Below are 22,073 nucleotides of genomic sequence, written 5' to 3' on the forward strand. Positions count from 1 at the left end.
TGCTCGTTTATCATTAATCTTCGAATGGGCTTGTGGCCTTGTTTTGATGACAGTTTGGAGGAAAAAGAGACTTCGTTTGAGCGATTATGTCTCTCGCAAGTGGAATGGAATTTAATTTACCAATCAGAAATTTTCCTCGTCAGTCTCGATCTAATGAATGACATAATAACATTGTGCATCACTCTGCATCACGTTTTACTTTGTTTCAAACAGAGGCGATCACTTCGCGAGCGCAAAAAGAAGAATTACAATGATGATTATGATTACAACATATCTGATGACGAGGAAAAGAAGAAGGCTGAGAATGGAGAGCCAATGAGCGTTGACATACCTGGGGGACATAAACTGATACCGTACAAGCCCAGCGATGCTGTGGAGGGAGAGATTGCCATCATCGAACGCATACTCGCAGGCCGTATAAGGTCAAACGCCAAGGTATTGTCAAGTCATCAGCCTTTTGTAGTATATTTATTCCATTTTGGTTATCGAAATCCAATTTTTATATATAAGTATTCTAAATCAATAGTGTACTTTCAAACTAATAGCTAAATTAGCTGGTTTTGATTGCGATTATAGATATCAAATGTTGAAGGGCGACTGGCTTATTCCTTTATGTGATCTTGATTTGACAGCAATTTTTTACTTGAAGTTGGTTATATTGTCAAGAACAAAAACTCTTTTATAATTAGGAAGGTGATCAACAGAAGATAGCTTGGCCCTTGACAGTGGTAAGTTTAAAAGGAAGTTATGTTTCATATCTGCTTGCTTCATTTATACTTTTAGTTGTAATTATGCCTATTTGATCAACTCTTATTTAATGTGGTCACCTCTTTCTTTTAATAGGACGAAGAGGGTAACGACATTGAAGATGAGGAATTCTGCGTCAAGTACAAGGGATAGTACGTAAACAAATCCACATTTTTTAAAACTTAGTGGTCATTGTTTGTTTGCATGTAAATTGTTTAGAAATTGTTCAGTTATCTATATTGCCTTTTGCTATTGAAAATATAATCTTTTCTTGATCAACCAATTAAGCTGGTTCAAAAATCTATCTGTTTTTGCTAATTCCTATTTGATCTATGCAGCTCGTATTTACATTGCGAATGGGGTACTGAGAAGGAGCTATCGAAGAAAGACAAGCGTGCTCCTATGAAGATCAAAAGATTCAAAACTAAACGAGATCCAGTTGCAATTCTTGCCGAGGTTGGTACACAGTTTGCCCTTCATCTACATGTGTATCTACCAGCTTGATCTGCAAGTTATCGAGTAATCATAACGATATCCTTAATGAATTATTCGATGCCTGAACAAATCTATCCATTTTAGTTCGTAAAAAAGCCAATTAATTTTTCCTTAGATGCCTAGGGTATCTGTATTATTGAGGGACTTAAATGTTTTTATTTATTATTGCATCTTTCCCTGAAGCATTATTATATAATATTTTGCTTGTTTTAGCTTATTTCTTATTTCGATTGTTTTAGTTTTTGGTTTTAGTGCAGCATTCCCTACGAATGCAAGTTAATTATATTGTAAATTTTGTGTTTTTTTCTTCACAGCTCGACGACGAACCATTCAATCCAGATTTTGTTGAAGTTGACCGTGTCCTAGATCAATCGACATGCATGGATCAAGTCACTGGAGAGGTAAATGATGTTGATTTATTGGTTGGGTGGTTAAAAGTGATTTTCTTGTTAGACTGTTGCTAACATTTACTGCAATAGAACGATTCAGAAATAAGATTGCTTTGTCAAGCTACAAAATGAGAAGGAATCATCTTGGCCTGAGATGAAGATATTGATAAAAAGCAAACTTCTATTTCCGTTCGTTTTAGTAGGCACGCTCTTTTGCAGATAACCCTAGATGAGCAAAGCTTAGTTTTGCTATGTGTGTGTGAAAATCTATATTCACTTAATAGAGGGCTATACAAGATTGTACTGTAAATACCATGCCGAACTAGAGGGCTAAACAAGATAGAAAACAAATATTAGATAGCCATACAAGATTCCACTGTATCAAAGCAAAGCTAGAGGAGGAAAACGAAACTAGAGGACGATACGAGGTGTAACTTTAGACATTAAAGCGAAGTTTCATTTGTTAAGAATTGTAATGTTCTAATTGTGCCTGTCTTTTCCACAGCCTGTTACGCATTATCTCGTGAAATGGAGGTCGCTACCGTATGAAGACAGTACATGGGAGCTTGAGGTATATTTTTCTTCATTTTATGCCGACAAAGGAAACTTGTTAAGGTGGTGTTGCTTGTTAAGGTATTTCGCTGCTAGACAGAATCGATCTCTTAAGCACTGTTCAAACGCTCTCGACTTTTCACCCGACGAGAGTAAAATTCGAGAGCGTTTGAACACCTTGTCGAGAGCAATCTAGCGAAGTCGAGAGCAGTTGAGTGAAGTCATAACACTTTTAAAAAAGTCGAGCGGAGTCGCACGACATTTCTATTGTTCAAGGTGTTGTTGAGCGTTTGAGCGTTGTCGAGAGCGTTTGAACACCTTGCTCGACAAAGTCAAGCTAGCGCATGCGGTCTACTGATCATCTCATTTTACCCATCACAACATAACACAGTTGAAAACATATTTAATGTACATAAAGCGGGGAGAGCTTGGCGTTTTTTGCCATCAATTTATCCTACTGATTCAGCTATTTTGTTTTCACAATTTAATTTGTTTGGCGCTAAACTATCAGTTTTCTTTCGCAGTGTCTTGCCACTACGAAGAAACGATATTATAATCAAACGGAAATCGAGTAAAAAGTCGAAAACATTTGAACACTCCCCGCTCGACTACACTCAACACTGCTCGACAACGCTCAACAAAAATCGAAAGTAGTCGAGTAAAAGTCGAGGGCATTTGAACAAGGCTTTACACGCTAAGCCTAGCTTTTACAACTGGTGTTGTTTTATATCGTTCAGGGTTCTTTGAACAGCCGTTTCTTAGTCTCCTTACGTCACAGTATAGGCATTTTCTTTCCAACTGCTTTGTTTGATCTGCTGTTTAATCTCATGCAGCATAGTTCCTGGTGGTGCTAAGTTTATTGGTAATAACAACCTGTTGTTTACACAGGTGACAGATGGACGAAAGGGAAGAGGAGGGAGTTATAACTAGGGGGCAGGTTGTTGGCTAGAGGGGTGTAATAATATAAGTTTAACGAGCAAAGCTATTAATGTGTTATTGTAGTTAGCAAGCACAAGCCTATTGTTGATTGGAATTACCATTACAAGCAAATTTCTTAATTTTATATCCTCCTAGCTTCGAGTTGTTCAGGTGGACGGGTTTAAAAATATTCACTATGCCTTGCCATAGTACATCGAAAAAACGTTCCCGGCGTCCTTTGAATCGTATGTTCTTTGGTAGGGGCGTTCATTCGAGAGACCCTTAAAAGAGAGGGAATAATCATTATAAGGAGGCGTTGGAAAGAAGTAGGGGTTGGAATGAAAGGGGCGTTTACTCGGAGTAATACTGTGGGGGTATGCCAGCAAGGATTATTCATATATAGAAAATATTTGGGTTCAATGCGTACTATGTTATGGTTTCTATCCATTTATGTAGGTAAACGTCGATGAACCAAAGATCAAGCAATACCTCGAGCTGAAGAAACCTCCTCCTCCAGAATTTCAGCAGGTTAGTACCTTATTTGTTATTGCTTTGTGGAGTAGATCATTATCAATGTATAATATAATCAGTATATGATTATTGCATTATGATTTGAAGAATCGAAAATAATTAGTGGTTTTGCAGGGAAAATCTAAATTTATCCAGAATGTGGATGTGTTGCTGAGATTTCGCCCCCATTTATATACACGTTTTCTTTTTAAATCTCCGTTGCTCGGCATTTTACTTTCACAATAGAAGAGAAGCTTTTCTGAACAGTTCGCTGTAACTTAGCATTGTTTGAAATCGTCATGGAGAAAACCGAGAGCCATAGCTACCTGTCCTTTAAGTTATGCCTGTTCATTACTATTGTTTATGTGTGTCCTGACGTCGCTGTCATTTGTAAGTTGTTTACATACGAATGGTTGCCATGACATACATAGGTTGGAATGTAATGGAATGAATGTAAACATCTCGGCATCTGACAGCGCTCTGCAACTGGAATTTAGGAAAACCATCTTGAATGTTTGATATATACTGGAAAAGATTTTACACCTGCAACCGTCGAATGATGAAAATATTCTTGGTTGCATAGAAAAGCAGCCCCTTATTCAGAGGAAACGTACTTTCGATGCGTAATAGTATATATGATGATTCCGTTTGTTTGTGTGGTCATAAAATGCTTCCAAAATGAAGTTTGCTACCGCTACTCTTTGTTTGTATCAGTGGTGGACACTTGGGGCCCCCCCCAATACTTTAGAGTATGGTCTTGTGTTCTAAAACAATGGGAAATGTGACGTCATCTTATTAAAACAATAGGCTTGCCCCCAATATTTGACCAAGTGTCCACCCCTGGTTTGTATGTATGCATTATCTGAAAACTTTTGTTCCCTAGTATGTTCCCAGGCCCCAGGCTTTCCAATGGAAGAAAATCGAGACAAGCCCAGTCTACAAAGATGGCAACACCTTGCGTGATTATCAGCTGGAAGGACTTAACTGGCTCACATTTTGCTGGTATAAAAGGTTAGATGACAAGAAAGCATCTTAATCCTTTCCAACCTTTTTTAGAACATTTTCTCAAAGGTCATTTTTCAGTAGACGCTAGATTTTTTAGTGTCACGGTCGTACCAACAAATATAATGTGACCTATTTTGAGGCTATTCGTGGAAATCGCTCAATAAAATGTTCTGTATTCCTATTTTCTTTTCAGCGACATAATATATTTCTGTAGCCTCCCCTTTGTCTGAGAGTGGAGTTGCTTTTGCACTGCACGTTTTGATCTTCTAGCTGTGACAGATCTTTAACCACAAGGGTTGTGGCGCACAGTGGTCACCAGACCTTTAGGCTGCTCATCTACATTGTTGAGGTTTTTGTTGGAAATATTTATTAAGCATGAATTTTCTAAATTGTTCCTTTAAAATTTCAGCTATTTCTGGTCCTTCAGCCTAGATATGGTATTTTTTACCTCTTACTTCTATCGTCATTTTATCTTTTCTGAAACAGGCAAAACTGCATCCTTGCTGACGAAATGGGTCTTGGTAAAACAGTACAGAGTATTTCCTTTCTGTGTGAACTTAAGGTAGGTATTTACGTGCGTTTTACGCTACTTTCCCTTTGGTATTAGCCAACATCCCAACCTAACTCCAGCCCCGTGCTTTTTCACTTTATTCTAACTGTTGTTTCTGAATAGGTTTCCTCCCTTCTCTGTAGTATTCCGCACCATCTTTTTTGGACGTTTGTCAAAGAGTCTGGCTTGAACAGCAGTTCCTGATTCTCATAAATTATTGTCATACGGAATTATGAGCAATTGTCCCGTTTTAAGGGCCGTGGGTGGCTTCTATCGTTATGAATGAACTTAAACCGTTATATTTGAACGTTGTTTTGTGCTATTCGTGAATGCCAAAGGCTCCCTACTCTTGTCTTGTTTACTCTTGTTGCCACCCGCTCCTCCTGATAATCAAAAAATTATGCGGTGTTAGGTCACCTTTTCTCAATGTCGATGCTGTTTGAGTATTTTTATCTAAGCTGTTAAGGTGAATGTGAAATATTTTTTTCTTGAATAAAGACTGGTTGGGGTCTGACTCTGATCTTTTTCAGCTCATCAAACTTGGTTAGTGTACGAAGTTTCATGCTGGTATCACAATCTGCATTATCGATGTTATTAGGGCCTCTGCTATCGTAGCTAAATTCAATGTGATTTTTTTCTTTCTAGCGTTACGGTGTGCGTGGCCCATATCTTGTTATTGCACCATTGTCAACAATTGTACATTGGCAACGTGAGTTTGAAGCGTGGAGTGATATCAACACCATTGTGTATCATGGAAGGTATGGATCTTTTTGTCAATTTTTCTATATCCCTTTTGAAATTGTGGTAGTTTATTGATGATTATTGCATGAAATTGATCATTTCTGTTGTAAACATTAGCCTGAAAAGAAAGTGGGTGTATTGTCTAATTTTATAAGTCTAATCTAAGTCTTGTATAACCCGATCGTCTTTGATTTCAGTTCGCCAAGTCGCTTGTTGATCCAGCAATATGAAATGTCATACACCGATGAAAAGGTCAGTATCTCTTATGTCTCTGTTTTGTGCACATTAAATCGAAGTGTGGGAAATGGGTTATCTTAGCAGAGTGTCTTTCGAAGTTCCAGAATTTTACGGGTTAAGTGTCAGAAAGCTTCATTGCAGATCTTACCTGAAAAAACGTGTATTAAAGAAGACAATAAAAGTGCTTTAAACAAGCCTAAAAAACAATTAAAACTAGCTGAACATGATTGTTTCAACCAATCTGCGTTTGAAAACCTGATTTCAACGTCCTACAGCTGTACATAAATGCAGTCATCTTTCATTGTTTATCCATCATTTCATGACTGTTTGACTAAAGGTGACTTAGATATACAATGGCAGGCATTATAACAACTGCAAATAGTTGTGTTATCGATTGTTGGTTATACTGGTAATTGGAATAAGAGCGATCGCCGTCAGAACTTTTCTCCTCCAATTTGGACTCAAAAGAATCGTATTCAATTGTACGCAGGATTGCGACCCTGTGGTATATCCATTCCTAGGGAAAACTTTATCAAGTCGCGCTCTCACCAAAAATAACCTACCACTTCGTTTGATTTAAATATGAAGTTAGCTATTTCTCAAATTTTTTGAAGTGTTGCTATTTGAGGATAGTCTTAAAAACAATTTTGGTTTCAGGGCCCCTGCCCCCACTTTTTGCAAAGCAAAATATTTTTTTTGCCAAATCTTCGATTTGCTAGTCTGTAATTGGCCTCCCCCTTCTCCCCCAGTCTTCAACACTTCAGAGCTTACGTTATTGGTCTTCTATGCCATTCAATCCCTCTGCTGAATCCATTGGATTGATCTCACGGGCTTTTGATTTTTCTTGCAGGGTGAAAAGATCCCAGGCATCTACAAGTTCGAGGCAGTTGTAACCACTTATGAGATGATTTTGAGTAAGTAGGCCATGTCGTTTGCTTGCCAGAAGTATTTCCTTGCGGCTTTCCTTGTTTGCAACTTGCTTCTTAGAACTCAACAAGTTTCTAGGTTTGTAAGATATGTAACACCTAAAGTCTGTTAATTTATCCTTCCTGAATCTTTTTATTAAAAATGAGAATCTTTATTTAAGTACATCAAATCAACTGCATAGACCTATCATGTTCAGCCTATGATATTTAGTTTGGTTCCCCATGAATCTCATATCATAGATAGGATTGATTTAAATCCATGTAATAATCGACTGGTTTTTCCTGGTCTGACTAACGCTTGAATCGGCAATAAAGATTGGTTTCTTTATAATCCTGGCTGTCAGATAAAACCACGACAAATCTGGGCTGGCTTTTATCGTTGTTCCTCGATGTTTGGATGGGGCTAGCGAGTCTGGGTAATTCGATGCACAGTCGACTCAATGGCTTACTGTTATTTGCCGCAGTTTACATTCCCTGTTAAAAAGTTTATTATTCTAACTTTGACAGTAATTTGATCATTTTCATGGTATAGTCCAGAATTATAAGATCATTTGAATTCCGGTGTAATGTTTCAATGAATTCATTAAGTCCGGTGTAACTGAACTTGTCTCTTATAGATTTCCACTCTGAACCTTCCCGCTGAGTTTTTCTTGCGTGAGAATGACCTACGCTTTAATGCTATTTCTTTCACCGGCGTTGCAAGCCTCCTGCTATCTTCTCGCTGTTATTCTAGGCAGGGTTTTGGAGCAGGGGGGCTCAGGGGTTTAAGCCCTTTGTTAATGCTGAAAAGTAACCATTTTCTTTCTTTTACTATTGTTTCTGGAGGATTTATTCCTGAGAACCCCCGTGCTTTTTCATAGCAATAAAGCCTTTGTTCTTTTATCTCTTCGGGTTGTATTTCAAGACGATCTTTTTATCTTTTCCCTTAGTAACCCCAGCCTTTCTCGTTGAATTAGATCCAGCAATTTTTAGATCCATATCTGCCAAAACCTGTTTGTACCCAGAATGAATTAGTCTAGCTTTCTCTATGTGGTCACGACGACATTTTTGTTAAAAAAGCAGTGATAAAGAACAAAGGAAAAACAGTGCTTGTTTAACCAAATTCAATTAATGCTCTAAGAAATATCTAAGGGATACACATTTCGAATTGAAAAATTTATCCAATTTTTCCCCTACCCATTTCACCCCAAACCTACTCATTTTACACCAGTAAATCCTGTAGTTTCTTGACTTCTGATACCACTGTTAACGAATGACATTCTCTTTTTGTAGGTGACAATGATATGCTGAGTAAAATACCGTGGCGTTGCGCTGTAATAGACGAAGCTCATCGATTAAAAAACCGCAACTGCAAGCTTTTAGAAGGCTTGAATAAACTGCAATTGGAACACAGGGTCTTGCTCACAGGCACGCCGTTGCAGAATAATGTCGAAGAGTTGTTCAGTTTGTTGAACTTCCTGGAGCCCACGAGATTTCCATCCCAAGCTGCTTTTCTAGTCGAATTTGGAAAGCTGGAAACCGAAGCTCAAGTTGATAGGCTGCAACAGGTTTGTCACTTAACTTATGTTCTTCATCTTCATTTGCTCTTCATCTTCATCTGCCACTGGTCTTGCTTGTTCATTTCATAAAATAACTTGAGATCTTGAAACGGTCCCTCCCCTCGCGTATATCTACGTTTGCATACATCTCTAAACGTCCCCGTCTCTCTCTTCTAGATTTTAAAACCAATGATGTTGCGAAGACTAAAAGACGATGTTGAGAAGAATGTTCCGCCAAAGGAGGAAACAATCATTGAGGTTTGTATCTTTTTTTAAAAGACTTTCAGCCTTACCTTTACTTTGCGTAAAATGTTGGTGTTAATGCCAAATTGTATTTTAAAAGTTTTCTCCAAAGAAGGTTGGTTTGTTACTTGCAGCCAAAATTTGTTTTTGAGTTAGCAGCCCCAATTTTCTCGACCTATTTTCACTTTATTTGTATTTAATATATATTTACTGTTCTATTTCATAAACAGTTTTACAACTTGTTTTCATATCTTCAAATGACACTTGATTTCATTGTCTTTGTGTAACAAGTTTTACGACTTTTGTTTTTTTTGTTCTGTACTATGGCTTTTCGTCCTCTGTGTTAGTAGCCCATTATTTTGTTGGTAGCCAAATTAGTAACTGTTGAACTGAGGTTAAAACCTTAAAGATTAACATTGGTTTGATTTCATCAAAGGGTTCATCATCATCATCAGTTTTGTGATTTTTAACTCTGATGTTTTTTGTATTTATTGCCATTTGCTAAAAAAAATCATTTACACCCTACCTTTTTTGGAACCTAAATCCAAAGGGATGACATTCGAAAAACAGATATCAGACACAGAATTTCTAACCAAACCAATATTGAAATTGCAACCATCGTTCAGAGAATAACCCCTCAAATTTTTTGTTATTCTTCCTTTTAACCTTTCTCTGAAAAATAGAAATCTTTATAGAAGGTATCGACTGTCATTTCAATGAAACCCCCATCTTGTCTTTACAGGTTGAGTTGACAACAATTCAAAAGAAGTTCTATCGTGCTATTTTGGAAAAGAATTTTGCATTTTTGACTCGTGGCCTGTCAACAGCAAGTAACACGCCTAGTTTAATGAACGCTATGCTGGAGTTGCGAAAATGCTGTAATCATCCTTTTCTAATAAACGGTGCTGAGGAGCGTATAGTTTCAGAATACACCAATGGCGCTGAGGGCGTCGAGACTATAACCAAACATTTTAAAGCGATGACAGAATCATCAGGCAAAATGGTACTAATCGATAAACTACTGCCAAAGCTAAAAGCTGGTGGCCATAAAGTTTTAATGTTTTCACAAATGATTCGCGTTTTGGATTTGATAGAAGATTATTTGCTTTGCAAGAAGTACACATACGAAAGAATTGATGGTCGTGTCCGTGGTACCGCACGGCAGGCTGCAATTGACCGATTTTGTCGTCCGGAGTCGGACCGATTCGTTTTCTTGCTATGCACAAGAGCAGGTGGCGTTGGCATAAACTTGACTGCCGCCGATACTGTGATTATTTTTGATTCGGACTGGAACCCACAGAATGATCTACAGGCCCAGGCACGATGCCATAGAATTGGGCAAAGTAAGCCCGTGAAGATTTACAGACTTATTTGCAGAAATACTTATGAAAGAGACATGTTTGATAAAGCAAGCCGGAAGCTTGCTCTTGATAGAGCTGTTCTCCAGAACATGAGTTACAGGGAGCATTCCCCTGCTCCAGTGCTTCCAGGAAATACTATTCCAGGGGGTGCTAGTACTGCTAACGGTGCTATTCCGGGTTCCGCTGCCAGTCCTGGAAATCCAGCGCAAGTGGTAAGTTTTTTAGAAGCTCTTTAGTTTCTTTTACTCAGGCTGTAGAAAGTAAAGCAGTGTGTTATAGTGTTATGCTTTCGATTCTGTGGCCAACAAAAAGCAATTCTACTTGCTTTTAATACATTATGAAGAAACGATAATTTGTTAAACATCAAAGCAATTTTTTATAATGCATTTATGTATTTATGTTTGTTTTCGACAACAATTTGGTTTTAAACAAACACTTAATTACAGCAGCCACAACCAATGATGTCAAAGAAGGAGATCGAAGATCTGCTCAAGAGAGGTGCCTACGGAGCTATAATGGACGAGGATGGTGATGCCAGCACCAAATTCTGTGAGGAGGATATTGATCAGATCTTAGAGCGAAGGACCCAGGTCATACAAATCGTTGGCGAAGGAAAAGGCTCTACATTTGCCAAGGTGAACCTTTCTTGTATTTTTGAGGCAGAGCAACTAACGAAAACTGGAGGTCGTTGAAAAATTTTGGGAAAACTCAACTAATTGCTTTTCCATAGTTTGAAGAGGTGTTCAAGGACCATTTTTATGCTTTAGTTCAGTATAAAGTTTGGATGTAAACGTATTCATGCGCGCAAGCATTATAATTCTGAAGTAAAAGAAGTTCTTCTGAAATTTAAGTTCATTTGGAGTTGTGTAAAGTGGTTAATAAATTGATTCTTTTTCTTCGTGCACTCAATTAGAAACACTTATACCAATCACGTTTGCTATAGGAGTTTTCGTTTTATTTTATGGTTAAGTCAGACTAGTTTGTGCTAAATCCATCTGGTTAAATCCTGTGTTTGTATGTTTGCAGGCGAGCTTCATATCAAACACCGCCAAAATGGACATTGATGTTGATGATCCCGAGTTCTGGACCAAATGGGCGCAAAAAGCTGCCATCGATGTTACGGATATTGACAAGGTAATTAGAAGTGGTTTTCAATTTCCTCTTTCAAACAGGAACTGAAAATAATTTTGCAAATGATGCCTATAGTACTTAGTATTGTTAGTAAGCTTCTTTAGGAAGTTACTTTAAAAGCGATTTCCAAAAAAACCAAACATTTTGAAGCACACCAAAGCTTAGTTTTGTTAGTAAGCTTCTTTAGGAAGTTACTTTAAAAGCAATTTCCAAAAAACCAAACATTTTGAAGCACACCAAAGCTTAGTTTTGTTAGTAAGCTTCTTTAGGAAGTTACTTTGAAAGCGATTTCCAAAAAACCAAACATTTTGAAGCACACCAAAGCTTAGTTTTGTTAGTAAGCTTCTTTAGGAAGTTACTTTAAAAGCGATTTCCAAAAAACCAAACATTTTGAAGCACACCAAAGCTTAGTTTTGTTAGTAAGCTTCTTTAGGAAGTTACTTTAAAAGCGATTTCCAAAAAACCAAACATTTTGAAGCACACCAAAGCTTAGTTTTGTTAGTAAGCTTCTTTAGGAAGTTACTTTGAAAGCGATTTCCAAAAAGACCAAACATTTTGAAGCACACCAAAGCTTTTCGTCAACACTCTTCAGTATATAAAACATTAGAACATGATTGCAATTTCTAAGGAATAAAATTTACATACCAAATTGTGGATCAGAATCGTGACCACATGACTGCTGCTGCTTGCTCATTGAAAGTAGTGTTAGGCTGAAAATAAACTCCTTCTGTCTATTCAATAGCAGTTTTTTTTATTTTAATGTAGATATATTCTGAAACTGCTAGATTGAATGGCGTCCGGGCTCTACCAATAATCCACAATTTTTGTAACACGAAAAAGTTGAAAGCAATTTCTTCCAATGTTTTATGTTCTAAATTACGAATGGGTAGGACTTGGCATCCAAATGTGCTGTTTCCAGAGCTTGCTTTGTGCTGCATATTCAAAGTTAGCGTAATCTTGCTTTCAAATATCCTGTAAAACCCGCATAAAAGTACCAGTAATTCTTCTATTATAGCTGAGACGGCTCCTGTACCTTTACAAAATGATTCTTATATATATTGAAGGAAATAAATTTGGAAAATAAGCCTACTGGCTCTTGATCTGCAGTTTCTTTCATGCAGGTTTTTAATGTATCTGTCCATAGCTAGTAATGTTGGGAGTAAACCTACACAAAGCGATTTCATAATCATATAAACACAAGCCCCTCGTTGGTGTGAGTTCATTTCTTGCTACCATGCGTGTTTGCTGCCAACGAAGGGATATCCTTAGGTGTTATTCAGTGTTATGTATGAATTTATTCGCAGGAGAATTTGATTATTGACAAACCCCGGGAAAGAAAGCAGACAAAGAGATTTGGAAACGAGGATGGATCTTTAGAGTTGTCTGACGCCGAATCGGTCGAGGATCAGGAGGAAGAAAAGCCTGTTATCGATGCAGTTCGCAGTGCTTGGTCACGTGTCGAATGTTTCCGGGTTGAGAAGAATATGTTGATTTATGGGTAAGAGATATTTGACTTAATTTTCCCCATGGCACAAATTTGATGTGATGGCAGAATAGTTAATGGGTTTAAGAATCTAAACACAGTTTTTATAATCTATATTCTGCCCTGCATTAATTTGCTATTTACAAACTTGAATTCTATATTATTGATAAGCCATAGTTTTTTTGTTTCAGTAAAAAACACAGTTGACTATTATTTTTTTTCTTAAATATTTATTTTTTTTGTCAGATGGGGTAGGTGGCGAGACTTTTTGCTGCATGATAACTTCAAGACTCAAATCAGTGAAAGGGACCTTGAGGCGATTGGAAGAACAATACTAGTGTTCTGTTTGCATCACTTCAAAGGAGATGAGAAAGTAAAGATCTTTATCAGCAGTCTGATAACAAAATCAGTGACAAGATCACGAATTATCGGGCATGATATTGCAATGAAAGAGGTCGTGAAGGATGAGCCTTACACCCCGGATGCATCTGATCCAAGCAAACTGAAGAAGATGCCAAAGTTGCCAAAGAAAGGAACACAAAACAGCAAGCCAGTCCTAGTCGAGGCTGGTCCGGATTGGAAAACAGTTGATACGGACACTCTTGTTATTGATCAAGGCTATCGTAAACATTTGGCCCATCACTCAAAGAAAATTCTCACCCGCGTGAAGCTGTTATACTGTTTGAGACATGAGATTATTGGTGGCGTGGCAGACAAGATCGTTATTGGCCTTCCAGCCTCAGACATTCCACTGCAAGTGCCGCATGTTGATGGTGAAGCACCAACGTCTTGGTGGGATGTCGAGGCAGACAAGTCTCTGCTCATTGGTGTTTTCAAGCATGGTATGTGCTGTATGGTCCTGTTGTGAAGTTTTATATTTCATTTCAACACCAACACATAAACACCTACTGACTAATGATAATCAAAATTTCCAGGCAAAGAAACTAAGGAATATTTTTCCATCATTTCATTTAGAAATTTTCCATCATCTCAAAAAATGCATTAACGCAGGCCTGGCCATTTTAGGAGAGCCAAAGCTCTTGCTAATTTTAGACATTTAAAACAACTTTTTCAGAGGAAATAAATTATTTTATGCTTCTTTTAATAATAAATAACATAATTTGGCATAACCAAACACGGTCCAACACTTAAAGCTTAGTTGCTTATTTAAAAAAATGTGTAACCTATATATAAGAAACTTTTACCCTGATTATAAAAATGTATCTTAAAATAAGAAACGTTCTGAGGCCTCAATTTAAAAAGTGGTTTCTTATATACGAGAACCTACTGTACTAGGAGAGCTGTTTACTGCTTTGCTACTAAAAGTCTTACGCTATAAATTTAAAGCTTCTTTTATAACCAATTTTTTGTAGTCTAAAACAGGCGATTGGCAAATAACTTTTTTTGAGGGCATATGAATTCTTGATAACGTTTTTTGTTTATTATCTTTTTCTCTGTTCTCCTTCCTTATAATGATCAAGTGCGCATCACGTAGGTCACTGTTTATGAAAATCAATAGCTATCTTGTAACAACATTCCACGATCAAACTCATACAGTTTCGCAGAACGCAATAACAAAATCATTATAACTTGTGTCTTTTGCTTATAGGGTATGACAAATACAACTCGATTCGGACGGATCCTTGTCTCTGCTTTGTTAGCAAACTGATGTTGTCCTCGTCAGAAGTTGAGAAACTGTCAGCTGTTTCCCCGGATCATGGTATTTCAGAAAGGTTTGTAAAATAAAACTGTTTCTGCTTAATCTGACATTGATGTTAGCACAGAAGAGCGAAAACGTGTTATATCAAGACAAACAATTTCTTCTTGTTTAGACAAAAAGAGCTTGTTTTCTCTTTAGGGCTCTTCAACTAGGTGAGAGATTGGCGGCCGCTGATTGGTCAGAAAAATAAAGAACCAATCAAACGCGCTATTCTTCTTTTCGCGTTACTTTCGATCCACATCCTGATATGAACTTTCTGCTTTCCTTTAAACATTTTCCGATGTTCATGCTTTTCCGAGTGTCGGACAAAAGTACTTCTGTGTGATATAACATGTTTCCACTCTGCCTTGCTGTTTTCAAATTTTTCATTTTACATTGATGTTACTGTATAAAAACAGGCTTTTCCCTAATTTGCTTTTAATTGGCATCTCTGAAACCCAACAAGCTCATCTTCAAACTAATGTTCTTCACAGACATGATGACGTAGGAAACTTGGCCTCTGGTAAACGGAAGCGCAAGAAACGAGCTCACGAAGATGATGAATTCAATTCAGACATGGACGACGTTGATCGCGATGATGATGAGTCTTTGAGCATGATTGAGTCTCCATTGTCATCTGCCTCACCCAACGTACCATCAGACAGTAAGTGTTGTCATTTGCTATTCTGCGTCATTTATTGTTAGTGTTGGATTTTGATTCAAATGTAGAAATACGAATTTCGTGTAAGATTTTAAAAAACATTCTCAGTTTTATTCAGAATGATTGTACCACCGTGAAATAACGAAGATCAGTAATGGCATTGACCCGGTTGCAAGATTTTTTGGCCAAACTGAATGCGCAGAAAGAAGTTTTGAATAAACTCACATCATCATTTGTTCGAGTGTGACTGAAAATTTGCCCTTTCTCTCTGTATCAGTTTAAATAAGTGAAACTTTGTCGACTTCAAACGAATAGGTTTTCGGTTGTTTTCTCATCCATAATCTTCACAAGTGCTTATTTATGTGTTGCTTTCCCAGCAGCTCATTCGCAAAACCCAAGGTTGAAATGGCCACAGGCCCCTGACTTAAACACTCGCTTGAGAAGGCTGATCACGGGATATCTGAAAGGCTGCGAGAAGGAGCAAATGAAGCTAGCGCAACAGGAAAAGGTAAGTCTGATTATTTCTGTTATGATACAGATTATAGCAGGCAAATGAGTAGTTCTGTAGCAAAGGGATTTGAGCTCTAGTGTCGTAAGGTGCTGTTTATTTTAATCAGTGCAGTTTGAAAACGTAGTTCGGATGTGTTCCTCAAAAACTGCTTTTTATATAAACCCGCCTGTTGTTTTTCTTAGTGCACATGTTTTTAAAGAGCTATGGAAGTTCTTGTCTACATGAAGTTAAGATTGCAAAAATATAATCTGACTTTAAAGCAATTTATGTTCAAGAGTGTCAGACGAACGTATGAAGCCAATACTAGAAATCTCGGGTGAGCCCTCAAGGAAGTGGGGATTCCCTTGGATATTTATTTATGAATTGACAATTAAATGGCCTTTTCAACCACCCACAGGACAAAGAACGCAGGGAAAGGCAGGCACAACAGATTCGAGAAAAACAGCTGAAGAAGGCCGAGATGGCACTGAGGTAAGACGCTTAAATTATTGTCCCCCGCTTTTCCCCCATATTGTCCATTTCTACCGCCAATGTTCCCCAATTCTAAGCCAATCCAAGTAACTTTTAAAAAGCAATACATTCAAAATGAATCATGAATTATTTTAGTTTTTGTGTTTGAAAAAACTAGTTTACGATTTATAAAAACTAATTTACGATTTATCATTCTGTGCAATTACTCGTACACTAGTAAGCTTTGTAAAATAAATGCATTTAAAGGACTAGCTCATCTAGCAAGTCTTGTTATCCTGTCATGTTGTTATAATTACGAAATTTGTTTATGTTAGGTGGTCAAGGAGAGAAGTCACTGATTTCTATCGCGTTGTGACCACCTTTGGTGTCATTTATGACGAAGAAACGAAAACATATGATTGGTCCAAGTTCAGGTATGTAAATTGACAGTTTTTTTAGGTTAGAATCGAACGTAAATCTCTCCTTGTGTTCCTACAAACCTTAAGCGGTGTGCTGAAATCGCCCTACGTTTTGAGTTTTGCTAACTACCACTTCACTGCATTGCCACTAATTGTATAGGTGTTGCTTTATTAGATCGAAATGATGCTCTTTCTTTGTTTGGGCTAATTATTGTCAATTGTATCATATAAGCAAGTTTGAAGTTGTTTCATAGGCCATCATCATACACACATTGTCATTACTGGTAGAGTGTTTTCATTACAGGAAACTGGCAAAGCTGGAAAAGAAAGATGATGAACGAATAACTGCTTATTACGAAGAGTTTTCAGCTATGTGCCGAAGAGTTTGTGAAAAATCAACTCCAGATGACCTGGAAACAAAGAGAGGTATTTTGAAGTTATTTGAAGTTATAGGTTTTATCATTTTTGCTGACATGCTGGGTGTGATAAAAGTGAGAAAATACCAAAATAATGAATCATGACAAGAAAATTGAATTTGATTTTCCACGTTAAAGAGATAGCTTTTTTGTTCCTGATCACGTTTCCCAAAGGGCACTGGACACACTGTCACTGTTCTGTTGATTTTGAAAGACACAGAAAAGGTTTGGCATGGCCTTTAAGAACCTGAGCAAAAACTGCAAATGACTAAGGAAATATACTACTATTAAAACCAATTAAAACAAAGCTTCACTTTCTTAGATGTTGTTAATTATTACGAACATAAATTTGATGGGCTACCAGAGTGACACTGTATGGATGTACAGTGCCGTAAATTCTTAAATTTGTTTTTTCGTTGGAGTCTTATTAATAGAGGGAGTTTTTCGATGGGGGCCTACAGGTGGGGGCGATTCAAAATTTAACTGTTGTAGCTGGCACTGCTGTTGATTAGATGAGCAAGTGCTACTTCAGGGGACGATTTAAGTGAATTTTTGTAATTTTTTTATCCTCTGTGCTCAGCAACAAAAATAATACTTAACATTTGCTTGTTTTCTCATCTTTTCTTAAACTTATGTTATTGTATTGACTCATGATGTTTTGTATTTTGAAGGTGAAAATTTGGAGCCGATTTCGGACGAGAGAGCTCATCGTGTCCTTCACAGGGTCGACCTTTTACTGACCATAAGGAATAAAGTGAGTGTCTCTTTGCTGTTTGATCAGCATATCAAGGATTGAGAAGCCAATTGTTTGGCATTATTCTTGCTGGATCTTTATTTCTGTGACGTGTGTTTCCTGTTTCCTTTCCCGTTAAGTGCCTAACATTGCTAAGATAACAATCATGCAGCCGCGGTAGCTTCCCTTATCCCAACCCTACCCTGTCCCTACCCTACCCTTCTCCATTGAAGGCGAGTAAACCTGGACTGCATAGCCTTATATTGGCAAATCAAATGACAGCCTAAAATCGTCGTTACTAGTCAAATGTCGCCATCAGGATTGGTTATTTCAGTACAATGTAACATTCAACAGTTGTCAAAAGTTTACTTTTCATCACTGAATTCCTTCTTTTTCAAAAATGGCAGATTCCCATTAGGAAATTTGTTATTTTCTTCCAAAACCCTAGAATGTTTTCTACAATAATTACCTTTAAATAGTAACATCACCTAGTGTATGTGAAACATTTTTATCACCCGATTCACTTTTACCCTCAATTGCATTTGATAAGAATCCTAGCCACCACTTTTTAAGTGTGAAATCACTTACGTTGGAGCTGATAAATCACCTTTGTTTGAAGCTGATAAAAATAATTCTTTGAGAGAATGCTCTTTCTAGACAACAAGATGACTACGTATTGGTTTGCTATTTTGTTACAAAAACCTTTGTTTCTTTTAAACAGGTGTTGACACATGAAAACTTCGATGAACGAATTTCTCTGTGTGAGCCATCAAATGACTTTCCAGTTTGGTGGAAGGCAGGTGTACATGACAAAGAACTTTTGGTTGGTGTAGCAAAGTAAGTTTCAATTTGTAAACATGTTGTCCTTTGTTGTTTCTGCATGTTGTATTTATAGCAACAGATGTCTTCAATTGATGGAAAGGAAAGCAGGTGGAAGTTAAAGCTTGTTTAGGAAGAAAAATTAAAGCTTGCTTTGAAGGAAAAATTAAAGCTTGTTTCGTTTCTCACAGCAGCTCTGTGAAGTTGTTTTTGTGGCGTATCTGAAAGTTGACTACTAGCTTTAGTTGCGTTCTCTCACGCCCATTGTAAGCTTCAGTTTATGAATAGCTACCACAACACGAACATCTCATTTTCACTTGCTTCTTCACAATCAGAGCAGTATTAATGAAATATATTGCTTTTTCCTTCTTATGTTAAAAAAGAAAACATAATGACAACAGACACCGCACTCAAAGCGTTCTTAAATACAAAAATGTAATGACGCCAAGTGTGATATCTAGCTCTCTTTCCTTTGACGTTTTTTTGCCAGCTAAAATTCTGACCTGTATGTATGCAGGCTTAAACCACCCAGCCCCCCCCCCCCCACCCGCCTAGATGCGGTCCTCCTTTCAAACGCATTTCCCCCTTCAATCAATGATAAACACTTCCGCGGTAATACCTTGCAAACCATTATTGCGCAGTGGGCATTCGGAAAATTCTGTAGCAATGTTGATATTCCGACTATTACTTTCTCTAAAAAACCTTGAGGACTAAAGATTTAAAGTCCGTCGTTCTCGCAGTGGCTTTAGGAGCTTTGTCTTTACGGAAGTTTGTTATCTCGTTTTAGGCATGGTCTTGGCAGAACAGATTCGTATTTGTTTTCGGACGAGACTCTCTGCTTCAAAGGGATTCTTGACAGCTTGGCATTGCAGTTGAAGAAACGCAAGCAGGAACAACTTGCCCAGCAAAGTCAAACCAAAATAGGTTTGTTCCCTGTTACACCAAAACTCTTTGGCAATGATGCAATGCTTTTGGTATCGGCGTAACTTATGTTGGGCTTTGGTAGAAGCCTGCATACTCATCAATTGTGCTTTGTACTTTCCTTTCTCTTGCACTGATAGATGGTCAGAGTTGGCAAAACAGAGCCAATGGGATAAAGTTTAGCTAAAGATTCTTTGTTACCTTAGGCCACTTTCTTTTGTGATGTATCCCAAATGTCATTACAGAGTCTAAAGCATTACAGAGTTTTTATTAGTGCGCACGAGAATATGATAAAATTTTCAAGGTCAATGCAATTTGTCTATGTAGCAAAATTTGATTTTATTGTTTGTGGTAGATGCTGGATTGAAACCTGCAGACGAGAAAGAAACGTCACAGCCATCTGTGAACAGTACTGTGCCTGGGAGCGAGACTACAAGCATAAACGAGACACCGTCGTCAGGCGTCATCGTGGATAGACAGCCAATAGCAACACATGACCCGAACCCAGCAGTGCTTGAGGAGAAAGGCGAGGCTCAGGATGAGTCCGTTTCGAAAGAAGTAGCTGAAATCATAGCAGCCTGGCCCAAGGTCAGTTTTTAGCAGTTTGCCCGCTGCATTTTAGTAATACAACATTGTTCGTCCGTTAACGTCCCTTGTTTAAAGTGATTGATCATAGATGACGTCATTTCAATATTACAAGTCGGAGAATCACTTTGCTCCAGCTTCTTCAATACTTCTTTTAATTTTGTTTGTATTTGCTTGGTTACTTGTGCAAATGTTTAGGCCTGGCCGATTTTTGTTAGGAATTGTTTGTTTCATTTGTCTCGTCTTCCCGGTTCTCTGTCGCCGTATTTGTACTTATTAAGTTGGATTATTTACGATGTTTTTTGTATGAACCTATCTTCTATGCGTTTCATCAGAGGTACTACGATACAAACAGTCTTTAGCTGAAAATATCTTGAAACTCCTTTAGTTTAGGGGGGCTAAATCCGGGCATTGTGAGCAGGTGTTTTCATGTCCCCCAATTTCCCCCTCCAACATTCTCCCCTGCTGCTTCTGTACTTTATGTAGAATAAATTTTATCTCAATTTTTGAGCGTGTTGTTTCGTATTTTGCAGGACAAAGCTATGCTCGGTAGATTGGAGAAAATATGCCAGTGCGTTTTAAACAATGCGTGGCCTAAGAATGTTCGCGTCGAACCCAGCGGGAGATCTCATGCTCAAACTGGACAAACTCACCCAACACTGCCTGGCTCATTTGATCGTGCAGATTTAATGCGACAGCCAACAGTGAGTGTTGGGGGTGAGGATGGACCGAGAGGGGAAATGGCCAAAGGAATACTCAGCCCTGAAAAGAACTTCAAAGTTACTAGTGTAAGTGCCTTTACTTTCTAGATAGACTGTTTATTTTTTGCCTTGTCAAGATTTCCTTGTCAGTTTCCAACGCTGGAACTCTTTTATCTTCTTGTTACAACAAGGAATAGTAATAAAACTTTCGAGTTGATCTCCATAATTTATGTAGAGATCTTCTTTATCTTTAAAAATCACACAATCATCTATAGGATCAAAATGTTTTTCAAGGTGTCTCAAGTATTGTAAACCTACAACGTTACCTCCCTGCTAAACTTTTTAGCTCGTTAATAAGCAACATTTTGTTAATTGTTTCCTTCTGTTGGCCTATAGCTGGATGGATTGAAAATAACGGTGAAGAAGAAACGAAGACGAAGAACCAAAGAACAAATGGGTAAGTTGAGCGAATATGGAATGTAGAATATAGTGTGTGTTTAAGGATAAGTGTGTGTTTAAGAATCGTTAAACTTAATGGTATTAGATTGTTGAACTGCATAAAATTAAAGAACGCTGTATAAATGAAGCAGAAGTTTCGTATTTATTATTTAAATCTGTTGTATTGGCAAGTCATTACACATTGTAATACTATGATCTTGAGGATGATAATTTCATGTTCGTTTTCTATTTGCAGCGGCAGCAGCAGCTGCGAAGGCGCAACTTGCCCAGGTACCACCACCCGAGCATCTGAAGTTCCCTGTCAGTGATGTACAGGCTACTGGTGGCACTGTGTTGCCAAATGACAAGGTCAAGCGTAGACGCAAGCGAAAGGGTGACTCCTCAGACGCGATGTCAAAGAACTTAAGCTCGCAATCATCTTCTGATGAGCCACCGCTCAAAGTAGTGCCTCACCCAGTCAAATACACACCAGAAAACGATTCTGCTCATGCAGATCTACAGGCAAGTGTTTAATGACAACTTGTACTGGTCACTGTTGTGGCCATTGTGGTTTTTTGTATTGAATTAATTTGAAAAGGACGGCGCTTAGGTTAAATATCTACAATTCGCATATAGTAATAAACAGATAAAACACAGAAAGATGTTCTTAGATTATAAAATAGAATAAAAAGTAAACAGTAACTTACTAAAATTTGCAACGGATACATTTAAAAATTGTCCATTATTTTATCTTATGTTGTTTTTATCCATGAAGTAGCAAAAAACAATTTCTTGCTTACACCTGCAGTTGTCTATTTCCCTCAATTCTCCATAATGTCAGAAATTCTGAAGCAGCAAGCATTGTAAATGTGTGCAGCATACGCGCTAATCAAG

General features: G+C 37.7%; 1 protein-coding gene across 3 annotated transcripts in view; it reads left to right on the forward strand.

The window, feature by feature from the left end:
- The window catches only part of LOC135690890 (uncharacterized), a 39,150-nt gene that overhangs the window by 11,132 nt on the left and 5,945 nt on the right, over positions 1-22,073 (forward strand). Inside the window, exons 5-36 of one of the 3 annotated variants that reach the window (XM_089116094.1) lie at positions 214-435; positions 690-728; positions 844-899; positions 1,086-1,203; positions 1,557-1,643; positions 2,137-2,202; positions 3,558-3,629; positions 4,495-4,622; positions 5,103-5,178; positions 5,812-5,924; positions 6,105-6,159; positions 6,995-7,058; positions 8,343-8,617; positions 8,786-8,866; positions 9,594-10,424; positions 10,659-10,847; positions 11,239-11,346; positions 12,648-12,841; positions 13,073-13,668; positions 14,436-14,559; positions 15,020-15,189; positions 15,564-15,694; positions 16,095-16,168; positions 16,483-16,581; positions 16,871-16,992; positions 17,654-17,736; positions 18,437-18,552; positions 19,322-19,458; positions 19,811-20,043; positions 20,574-20,828; positions 21,138-21,198; positions 21,436-21,701. In XM_089116094.1, coding sequence (XP_088972220.1) covers positions 214-435; positions 690-728; positions 844-899; positions 1,086-1,203; positions 1,557-1,643; positions 2,137-2,202; positions 3,558-3,629; positions 4,495-4,622; positions 5,103-5,178; positions 5,812-5,924; positions 6,105-6,159; positions 6,995-7,058; positions 8,343-8,617; positions 8,786-8,866; positions 9,594-10,424; positions 10,659-10,847; positions 11,239-11,346; positions 12,648-12,841; positions 13,073-13,668; positions 14,436-14,559; positions 15,020-15,189; positions 15,564-15,694; positions 16,095-16,168; positions 16,483-16,581; positions 16,871-16,992; positions 17,654-17,736; positions 18,437-18,552; positions 19,322-19,458; positions 19,811-20,043; positions 20,574-20,828; positions 21,138-21,198; positions 21,436-21,701 — 5,241 coding nt within the window. The remainder of the gene's footprint in view (positions 1-213; positions 436-689; positions 729-843; positions 900-1,085; positions 1,204-1,556; positions 1,644-2,136; positions 2,203-3,557; positions 3,630-4,494; positions 4,623-5,102; positions 5,179-5,811; positions 5,925-6,104; positions 6,160-6,994; positions 7,059-8,342; positions 8,618-8,785; positions 8,867-9,593; positions 10,425-10,658; positions 10,848-11,238; positions 11,347-12,647; positions 12,842-13,072; positions 13,669-14,435; positions 14,560-15,019; positions 15,190-15,563; positions 15,695-16,094; positions 16,169-16,482; positions 16,582-16,870; positions 16,993-17,653; positions 17,737-18,436; positions 18,553-19,321; positions 19,459-19,810; positions 20,044-20,573; positions 20,829-21,137; positions 21,199-21,435; positions 21,702-22,073) is intronic. The other 2 variants (XM_089116095.1, XM_089116096.1) reach the window with 2 other exon arrangements.

This window comes from Rhopilema esculentum, chromosome 4, assembly GCF_057945365.1.
Source record: "Rhopilema esculentum isolate cy_ngs chromosome 4, ASM5794536v1, whole genome shotgun sequence".
Classification (NCBI taxonomy): Eukaryota; Metazoa; Cnidaria; class Scyphozoa; order Rhizostomeae; family Rhizostomatidae; genus Rhopilema; species Rhopilema esculentum.